At 32.3% G+C, this 11432-nt stretch overlaps 1 protein-coding gene across 1 annotated transcript; it reads right to left on the minus strand.

Moving 5' to 3' along the window:
- Positions 1-5576: 5576 nt before the first annotated feature.
- On the minus strand, positions 5577-10946 carry LOC143539264 (purine permease 1-like). Its single transcript, XM_077032621.1, has 3 exons — positions 10658-10946; positions 9923-10379; positions 5577-5967 (listed from the first exon to the last, which is right to left on the minus strand). Exons 1-3 carry the CDS (start codon positions 10918-10920, stop codon positions 5617-5619), a joined length of 1071 nt encoding a protein of 356 aa, XP_076888736.1. The 5' UTR covers positions 10921-10946; the 3' UTR covers positions 5577-5616.
- Positions 10947-11432: the final 486 nt, after the last annotated feature.

The raw sequence follows: 11432 nt of genomic DNA on the forward strand, positions 1-11432 counted from the left end.
CACATACACAATTGTATAATTTCTTATTGGCCACAAAGGCATTGCCAACTTCATGCCGTACAAGGGCCTAATGCGTGCTCGTACAAAGGCCTAGATATGAGGGGCTTAACACTTATCCATACGAGGGGCCTAACCATTTACCATGGATTAGACCTTTCACTAAACTTATAAAACATTTATATTAAAACTTCATACTTAACCTTTCTCACGTTCCGATACCCATATGCACCACCCCAAAAACATTTTAAAATGGGTATTTAGAACTCACCTAATAGTCGTTAACTAATTCGTGTTAAGTTGTCTAAGTTGGAACAAACGTCACCCGATCTACATAAAAGTCAATCCACAAAAACTCATCACATACTACAAGTGGCGTGGAAGCACGCAGACAGTGTCGCAGGGACTGTTTGCCTAACTTGCTTTAGGTCTTAAAAGTGTTGCTAAATACCTTGGATTTGTGGTTGATTAACGAATCGTCGTTTACTGTTTTACTCGTTTCAGTCTTATCCTCTAGGTTAACAACCATTATTAAAAAAATATGGGCAGCAAAAGAGTATAAAAAATCTATTATGTTTTAAACCGGTTTGTCAGGTTTATAGCGGTAATTAAAAAAACGGCCGGTACGATTTTTAGCAAACCGTCCAAGAATACCGTGCTCTAAATATCGGTTACCTTATCGAAATCCGGTATAATCAGCTAATACATACTGGTTTTTAAAACATTGCATGTCTACAAAAGATAGTATCTGATAATGCCTGTAAACAAGGTACAATATTTGACATAAATCATTTAAAAGATTAATTAGCTATTATCAAATAGCCATTATCCTAAAAGGATCAAACACTTCTAAACTTCTATTTTATTGAATAACTTCTCATAATGCCCTTAAACCAATTTCTTTAACCGGGTACTAGCTATTATCCTTTCGTCCAACGTATTTTGTTGTGGGTCAACGTGTTAGATATGATTTAGCACACAATATACACTATTTAAGTTCATATGAAATACTTACAATGTCCATCTCTCGACTTATGTTACAATAAACGTTCGTAGGTCCGACTTATGTCACAATATGCACTACGCGAAACCTCATTAAGTAATCGGGTATACTTGTCCAACCACGAGTCAACACGCGGCACAATTGTACAGGCTACGTGTCAAGAGGTGGCAGAGAGTCGCTTCGCGCGAAGTGAACGGACATGGACTCTGTCCTTCGTGCTACGCGAAGAAGCCAAATTTTGACTATAAAAAGGGGAGTGACGGGTTTGAGTCATTTCATCCCAAAGTTCACCCCCAAAAACACATACTTAGCCTAGGGAAGCCTACCCGATATCTACTACGTGCCGACATCCTGTTTTCTTAGAATTCGTGCAAAGATCGAAGTCCCGACGCTTTGTTGATCATTTAAGCGTGCTAGTACCAAGACCCTGCCAACCAAGTTGTCACTCTTTATTATTATTAGCATTCTCGAGTGTCCGCTAAGATAGGATCTACGTTTAAGTTATTTCAAGTATGTTATAAATAGCTTAGACTCAGTCAAAGCTATGGTCTTTTAACCTTGAAAAGATTATTAAAGCATTCACAAACATTTTCAATAAACGTTACTTCTATAAGAAGTAAGGTTAAACAAAATTATATTTTTGACAGACATGTAGTAACTAGAAGGGGGCATCACTAGTAATGAGTTTTTGCCTAAAGAAGGTAATTCGTATAAATTCCAATCAACTGCAGGACCCGTTTACTTACCTGGAGAAACTCGCCAACGTGTTAGAACCTATTAGGCCAAAGAATGCTATATCAAACGTCACACACATACAAATATAATTTTAAAGACGAACATTCGCAAACCTAATCATGGTTAAAACCAAACTTAAGGTCTGCAGTCTAATCAAGAAATACTATCAAGGTAATCTTACAAACCTATTTATTTATAGGTTAACATAATTCACATTCATATCAAGAAGGTTTATCAACAACACACCGACGGTACATGTGAATATGTTAAACCTTTACAAACAGTCAAAACAGATTTATTCTCTATAAGATAAACAGGTTGTTTGTCTTAAAGAGTCAGTCAAACATTTACATGAGATTACGTGATCTCTAAACCGTTGTAATACAAAATAGATAATAAAAGCAACTCCGACTAATTACACATGTGTATGAATCCAAACATAACTGTTAACCCTAAACATTCAAAGGTTGTGTGGCCGCGGCCTAACAGTCATAGCTAGTTCTCCGGTATTGGCTACGTGGCACGAAGAAATTTGTGTGTGTGTGTAGGGCAGTGTTACAGATACCGAAATAGATATATTTCCGCTGAGCTTGTCAAGAAACATAGGTTTTTATTATGATTGTAGTTTAAATGATTTTAAGAGTCAAATGTTTCACCAGCATATAGCTGACGTATTTTATTCCCACATTGCAGGTAACTGAGTTCAATAGAAATAGCAAGAATTAGAGTCATCAAAGGCATATAAGCTCGCGCTACAAGATGGCTCGATTTTGATTATAAAATCCTTGTAATATAAACAATATTTTGTAAACCGAATACTCGGGCATTTTAATTCCAGAGTAAATTTTCAAGGTAAATTAATATTATAATAACTTAAAGTCTTCTGCTAAAATTAACACATAAACTCTGATATATTAACAAAGCAAGTACCAACTGAGAGTCACACGCCTGAGTCCTAAGTGTCACACCCCCACTAGCCTGACATGGACGGATAATAAGGCACTGGTTGAAATGGAACACCGCCCTGGCTTCCCCACTTCACGCGTGACGGGGTCTGCGTGAGGGTAGTCAGGCGGGTCAAGCGGGGCATCTGAAGTAAGTAAGGTGGATTGAAATCTTAAGATTTCAATCTTAAGATTATTGGGTTTTAAGTTTTTAAGGTTGATTATTGGGTTTTAAGTTGGATATAGGTTGATTATTTGGGTCCTCTGAAGTAAGTAAGGTGGATTGAAATCTTAAGATTTTGAAGGTGTGATTTAGGTATTTTGAATTTGGAGAAGATGATGTACAGGTGGGTTTTAGGTTGGATATAGTTCTTTTTCTTGTATTCCTTTATTAATAAAATTGTTAAGTTTAATTTTTTTTAATAAAACTAATTTTTTTATAATTTTTTTATTGAAAAACCATTAATAAAATTATTAATAGTATGAAATATCATTTATAATTATTTTTTTTTATATTTTCAGAATTAAATTTAATGATTCGTGGTAATTTAACTCTTTATATTAAATTTATAAATTGTATTAAATAAAAAAGAAAATAAAGAATGATAAGGAATGAGCAGAATGGTGTATACCATTGGTTGAAGGGTGATGTTGAAAGATAGAGGAAAAACAGGCTGGACAAACGAGGAGAAATAGAGAAAGTGATGTATACTCCTTAGCCTTAGGAGTAGCGGTGACAATCTTGACCAAAACCATTTTAAATAGGTCAATTTAGTTTAATTAAAAAAATTATATGGTTTAATTTGGGACATCTATTTTAGCTAAAATAATCAAAGTGGGTCACTTGAAATTCTATCTTGTTATTTTCAAGTCAAAATGGGTGGAAAAATTTTAAAAAATGGGTTGATGTGGTTTAGTGTAATAAGAAAATGTGTAAGTTTCAGGTCGGATAGGTTTCGGCACAAAACGAATTTTGGATTGGAACGTGTTCGGTTTAGGTTTTGCCTCACAACATCTTTCGAGCCAACACAAGTTTTCGCACGGGATGGGTTCGATCCGTTTTGGTTTCGTTTTCGTCGATTTTTTCGATTTCGGCTAACTTCTCGAGGTTTTTTTTTTTTGGAATGAGGACAACGGATAAAACATTTTAATTTTTTTCTTTTTTTGTTTTTAATTTATATTTTGAGTTATTATTTATTTATTAATTTTTTTAGAGGTTTTTGATCTTAATAGAAAACCAGTCAAAAAAAATTTCAAAAAAAAATAATAAAAAAATCATAACTTAAAATATAAATAAAAAACAAAATTTCTAAAAAAAAAATTAAAATGTTTCCACCAGTATCCTCGTTAAAAAACACGAGACTTGTTCCGCGACCCTAACTTTTTCCGACCCAAACCAAAACAAATCTTTTTTAATTGACCCGTTTTAACTCTAACTCATTCTGACCCTAACTCGTGTCAACCCATGATCCGTCCGACCCAACCCAACCTATTTGCCATCCCTACTTAGAGTTCCAAATGCATACATGTCCAAACATTATTAGTAGTACCAAATTTGGATTTCTAGAAGTCAGAAAAAACTTACCCTTCGGGTATATATCTATACATCTCGTTACGGGCAAAATGAAACTTGGGAAAGAAAAAATTAAATGCACCTTTACCGTAAAGAAAGAAAGTATTCTACAAAATGTTACATCGAACTAGGAGAGTTATTGTAATTGGGCTTAGCGGGGTGGGGGTGGTTTAAAAACCATCACTTGCTCCTATCAATACAAGTGTGTCCTCTTACCCCACCACTTTCCATCACTAGTAATGGAATTTTGGTGGGGGTGGTGGTGTGGTGTGGTGTGGTGTGGTGTGATGGAATTTTTTTTATATATTTTTTTACAACTTAAAAATTAAAAACAATAGTAAATTAAAAAAAATAAAAGTTACATTAAACAATCTACTCCTCGTTCGAATTCGGAAATTCCAGATCTAAAGAACCTACAAGTTCAACTCGATCATATTTCAACCGATGGTGAATATCTTCGTTCCGCAAGTCTAATTGCACGTTCTCAGGAATGGGAACTTGAGTAGGAGGATCCAGCACCCAATCTAGAGAAATTGCACGTCCGTCTTCTTTTATTAGCATATTGTGCAATATGATGCATGCATATAATATGCTATAGATCATGGGTTTTTTCATTGCACAAACCATTCTTCGCTTGCTTCGACGTCCGCTACAATCTTTAAAAATAAAGATTTCGGCAAACGAAACCGATCCCTGAACGTCTCGTCATTGTATTTCGGCTCCTCCACAAAATAGTCGTTCATTAGCACTTAGTGGGCATGTATACGATCACGATCCACCATTTTTTCTTTGGATGGCTCGGGCCTTCAAGTTCGTTATATAACAACGGGAACCATTCAACAATGTCATCGTCCGAAGACGAAGAGCTATCGTTGTCTAGCGGAAACGAGTTGCTCGGAAAATCCATATTTTTTTTGTTTTGAATTGAAGTGGTGAAGAAATAGGTTTTTGTAGTAGAAGATTGAGAGTGTTTTAAGTTGGATTTGATTTTGAGTTGGATTGAAATGGTTGTTAATTTATATTGTTTAAATTATTTTTTTTTAATCACCCAACCCCAACGGTCACCCCCCTCCCCAACGTTCAAATTTATTGGTATTCACCACGTGATGGCCATCACGGCCGGACCCCCATCACGCGTGATGGGGGGACCGGCGGCGGTGTTCGTGAGGCCATCACGCGTGATGGCCGTGTATAACGGACCACCCCCACTTCCCTTAGAATTGTTTTTTTCTTCTTATAAATTTTGCTTCCACTTTTATTAATTTTTGTGAACTTCACAATATATTATATTAAGATGACATGATATTTTGGCTACAACCAGAAATACAATACCATACTTAAATAAAAGCTAATGACTCCCAAAATTACACATTAACTTGATCAAGCTCCATTGTTTGTTGAGAAGAATATGTTTTATCTTTACTGTTTTTTGTAAACTTGTATTCCCCATAGAAATAAGAAGCAAATCCCCATAGAGACAAAACAAGTGAGACTCCTTTCTCGACTTGAAACTTTTCTTTATAGCAAACAACGGCTAATACCTCTGTTATAGGAAGAAGAACCGCGATTATAATTCCTGATAGGAGTGATGACGCACAAAAGATAACTCCAATGGCTCCTAAAAAGAAACATTGCCAACACAAAGCGCTAACACACAATATCAAATAATATATTGCTTTTCCTAATTCAAACTCGGCTGCCTCTGTGGGAATCACCTACAAATAATAGGATTGAACTCAAATCAATAAATTTTATTTCACTTAAAATATACATAACTTTTTATTTGTATAGAGTTGCAGGGCTCGTTCAAGATATATGGACAAAATGGTTTTCTAATTATATATGAATTAAACTTGCATTTTAAAGAATCCACTAAAATTTGTTTATTTTTACAAAATTATCATGCCAATCAATAGGATACTAATACATAGGGTTTGGATCACATAGAAATTAAATTAGCGTTTTCACTGTGAAAATCAAGTAGTGTAATTATATATAAAAATAAACAAATTAAATTTGTTTATTTTTACAAAATTATCATGCCAATCAATAGGATACTATTACACTATGTTGTATATATAATTACACTATATTGTATATATAATTACACTACTTAATTCATACAATTAACACGCTAATTTAATTTGTACGTTAATTTTCCACTTAATACATATTCCTTTTTATGTTTCTCTTGATTTTATGATGTACTATAATTAATTAATTAATTATATTGTTGAAAATATATAGAAAGAGAAACAACTGGGAGGATATAATCACAATCTTCGTAGAAACTTTGGCGTCTTCTTTACACGGTGGAGATTGTGAAGGTCACTCTTTTTTTTTTTAGGGATTGATTGGAATAAAAGGACATACTTGTGGGGTCGTAAGAGAAAATTGGGAATATTATCCAGTCATTGTTAATTGACGTAGTCAACTCCTATAGTCATATATAATCATATGTTCTAAATACATTAAAACATCAAATATATACAAATAAAACTTTTAAAAGTTCTCTAGTTGCTTTCTATATCTCTCAAGTCATCAGCTTGTTTTATTTGTAAATGAAGGTTTCTCATAAATTTAACCGAATTCAATGGTATTGGTCTCATCAAACCCAGATAACCCTTAAACGGGTTATAAGATCTCATAACTCATTAAATTAAAAACTAATCTCATTAAATATTTGATATGAAAATCTTATAAAATAGGGATATACTAAAATTTAATATGTGTTTTTTTAAATATTATTTACAATTAAGAAACAAGTTTATAGTAAAAAAAAATAAGCGAGTTATGGGCTTCACCAAACCCAGATAGCTTTTAAGCGGGTTATAACATCTCATCTATTTGTGAAACTTTTCTTTCATTAAACCTTAAGTATATAATTAACTTTCTTACAATAAATAAAATTAAAATTCAAAATAATATATAAATATTATAAACAAAAAATAAAACAACCTCCGTAATACGGAAGATAAAAGCTAGCACATGATAATGAGAATTTGAAGGATGAGAAACAAAGTGATTTTTGAAAACAAAGCTGTTATGGATTCAAAGATTTTAGAATATATTAAATTTTTGGGTTATCTTTGTATTAAAAATAGGTCGTCGTTCAAAGCTTTAAATTTATTATCGATGTAATTTCTCCTTGCCTGTTTAATAAAAGTTGTCTTTAAGAAAAAAGAAAGATAACTAATACACTTTTAATAATATTTAGCAAGTTTATATAATAATATATACAGCATTTAAGTAAGAACATATGGTTTAAAAAAATACATATAAAATTGTTTAAAAGTTAACATTTCAGATTGTTTTTCTCGTAGTAATTTATATTTATATTGATGCTCATTAATATATTAAAAAAATATGAAGACGTATTTAATAGAGAAAAAAGAATTAATTTACATATGAAAAGGACAATGCTGATACATATAAGATTTATTTGCAATACATTCGCGGAAAAAACATTTATGATTTATTTAATAATCAAAAACCAAATAACTAATTTTACGTGTCTTTGAAAATATTCTTATTGATGCCTAAGCTCTTTGTCACTTCTATCATTACATCGATTCCTTATCTTATCTGTTACCGAATAAAAAACTGAGTTGTGGTTCATATATTTGGAGCACATTTTTTTTTTATTTGGTCAATGAATATATTAATTAGTGAATCTTCTTATGCACTAGTGTATGCATTATAATATAGTTATGCAAACACGACATTCTATTTAGTAAATATATAGCTAGTGTGTTTACGATTGTATCCATGCATATATATTAGTGAATAAAAATAATTTTATTTTAGATGGGGGGGCGTGAATAAATAAATTATGAATGTTAGATTTATATATGCATGTATTTATAAAATGGGTTAAGCTTTGGGCTATGTTTACAATATATCGCCGTTAATTAAAAAAAGGGTTAAAATAACTTAGCAAATTTAGGATAAACATTACTATCTTATATGGTAGAAGCAAATATGCAATGAAGTGCACAAATTTGTATCATAGTGTGCCAGATTATGTAAATAGTGTAATATCTTTTCGATGGTTACAAAGAAATTATCCCACAAAAAGGGGTTGAAGTATATTGCTTGGTCCTATTCATAAAGTACTTTATATAAAGGTTTATTCAACTCTGAAATAAGTTTTGATATTCTTTTAATATTGCTACTTCATAAAAAGCCAGGATCCAATAGACTATATAATGTAATAACTTATAATAAAAATAAATAATAAAAGATTGTTATACTGGATTTTTCCCCCTATAATGCCCCTACTATATTAGTTCACATGCATGTGTATAAAGGTATAACTTAGAAATGCAATTATAACAAGGATTGTAAGTTATTAATGAAATTAAGTGTTATATATATACATTATTAAAATATATTTTTTTAGTCTAAACAGGCCACACAGTTTGACAGGTTTTTGATGGATTAAATTTAAGTTATATCAGGTTAAATAAGTTGTAATCAAATTGTAAACAAAGTTGACGTACAATAGTATAATAAGGTTAAATCCCGTGTTACACACGGGTGGAAATATATAAAACTTTATATATATGTGTGTGTTATACATTTTAATGAATTGTAAACGAAAAATTATCTAACATTATTAATATAAGGTGTCACATTGTTGTTTTAATTAAAAAAATCCAACATAAAAATAAAAACAGAGATAAATAACAATATAAAACATATTTCTAACTTATACCATGAAATATAAAAAGACATAATAATTAAAACTTCATCATGTACTGAAATCATATGTTGTAAGCTATGAATTGTAAACATATAGATGTTGTAACATGTTGTGTACTATAAAAACTATTTTTATTGAAATTATAGAACATATAAGTACACAACATAAAGAATGCTATAGAAATGAACATAATGAGATATAACAATTATAATTTTGATTGAACCGTTAAATAAAGCAACAATAAAATCCAAATTTCTTGACTTAAAACATCATTTCAATCCAAACGTCCATACATTCAGTCCAAACGTTCTTAAATAATTTCTGAAAATCCAAAAAAGATAAAATAACCAAGTCTCAAAATTTTAGAAAATAACAATGAAGACAATTAATAGCCTTTGTTACTCAATAAATGGTGATTATAACCATTTATTTTGGAACATTCTCCAACTTAGGAATTAATGTTTAAAATTAAATTGTTTATTAGGTGGATAATTTATTTATAAAAATTGTATATTTGGCAACCTATGTGGATAACCTAATTAAATGACATATGAAAAAGATATGTTAGCTTTAATAGTATAGTAAGATGAAACATGAATGGAGTGACAGGTTAAACGTATAATTAAAATATTTTGAAAAAAGGTTATGTTATAAATTTAAATACTTAACGGTTGACATGTGGGCGCGCGCTATCATGTAATAAAAATAATTAGACGTAAGTAGATAACCTTACAATTGTTAAGTAATCATGCATTCTTTAACTCACACGCTAACACACTTCTGTTAGCGTGTTAAGCTCACGAAGAATAACCCGATATATATTATATTCAAATATAAGTTTCTTAAGAACGTTACTAAAATCTAACTTTGTATATAACGGTATAAACTATATTCAAATCTATGCTATACAAATATCATGAAATCATAGATGCTATATATGAGTGAGTAAAAACACCAAGTTGTACCTTGAAGTCGTTGTTGAAGATCATTCCGACCGTACAGAATATAGTGGCGAACAAAGACATTATCGTCTGAATCTCCAACACCAATGTATACGTTATCTCCTGTTTCGCCTTGTTATATGTTAGTTCTATCAACGGCAACACAAACCCATACAACGCCGATGCCGCCACCGTCATCACAAACCCCATCACATACCTCTTCTTACTCTCACCCTCCGGCCGGTCACTACTCGTATGCAACGCCAGCACCGCCGCCCCGACCGTCAAAAGCACCACCGCGTTAATAGAATACGGTGTAAACTTTTGTTTCACAAGAATGAAAGCAAAGAACGCAGTAAACCCTAGCTGGGAAGCGATTATTAACGCGGAGGTGGACACGGGGAGGCGGGCGACACCGTATGCGTAGAGGTAGTCATCGAGACCGGTGAGGGTACCAATGAAGGCTACCGCACATAATAACCTGTAAAATAATGAAAACCCATTAGGTATACTTTATTATTAATCAATTATATAAAAAATATAATCAATCAACTACTATCTAACAATATAATAATCAAACTCTGCTTTGTTTACAAACTCTAATAATATATTATGTAATATAATCAATTATATAAAAAATATAATCAATCAACTACTATCTAACAATATAATAATCAAACTCTGCTTTGTTTACAAACTCTAATAATATATTATTATTAAAAAATAATCAAACTCTAATAATATATTATGTAATATGACCTTGGACGCATGTAAATAAACGTCGTTCGTTTATTGTTTATATCTTTTTGGGTAGCACGGCGGTGGAGATAGAGAATTATGAGGACGATAATGATGAGCGGCCACCCTGCGGTTTCTAGGCACGACGATAACCAGACACGGGTGCCGCCGTGGATGAAGTAGAGCCGCATGATCAATGGGCCACCGCAGGTGCCGATGGATAACAAGATGCAATTGAGGATTAGGAGTGTCTTTTTCGCCGCCGGACTAACTTTAGCAGTCATAGGCCTGGTGGTGGTGGTGGCAGCGGTGGTTTGTTTATGGAGTTCCAACTTGTCTGAATTGTTAAAATTCATGTTTTGGGTATGAAAAGTATATTTGTGTACTTAATTATGTAAATTGGTATTTTTTTCCCCTAGTGGGGAGGAGAGGAAGAAATAATACAAAGAAACATATAGTGTGCGTGGGTTTTTATATTGTGATGTTAGGTATGAAAAAGTGTGTTTTGGGAATATATCACGGTGGTAAGTTGGTAAAATAATATATGTAGTCATTAACATTTTATTTTATGTATTCCATAAATTGGGAGGATATGGAGAGGCATGGGATCGAGCTCATTTAAGCTCGCGAGCTGGATTGAGTTTGATATGTAAAATTCGGGCTCAAGCTCGTTTATTAAATGAGCCTTAGATATAACAGCTCGAGCTTGGGCTCGTTAATTAAGTTTTTAACAAGTCAACTTCAAGTAGCTAATGAACGGTCGGCTCGTTTACACTTTCTACTGATGATGCGTGAA

The sequence above is a fragment of the Bidens hawaiensis genome, unplaced genomic scaffold, assembly GCF_021521415.1.
Source record: "Bidens hawaiensis isolate Kalapana, Puna unplaced genomic scaffold, B.hawaiensis_p1.1 tig00011830_1, whole genome shotgun sequence".
In the NCBI taxonomy this organism is placed as follows: domain Eukaryota; kingdom Viridiplantae; phylum Streptophyta; class Magnoliopsida; order Asterales; family Asteraceae; genus Bidens; species Bidens hawaiensis.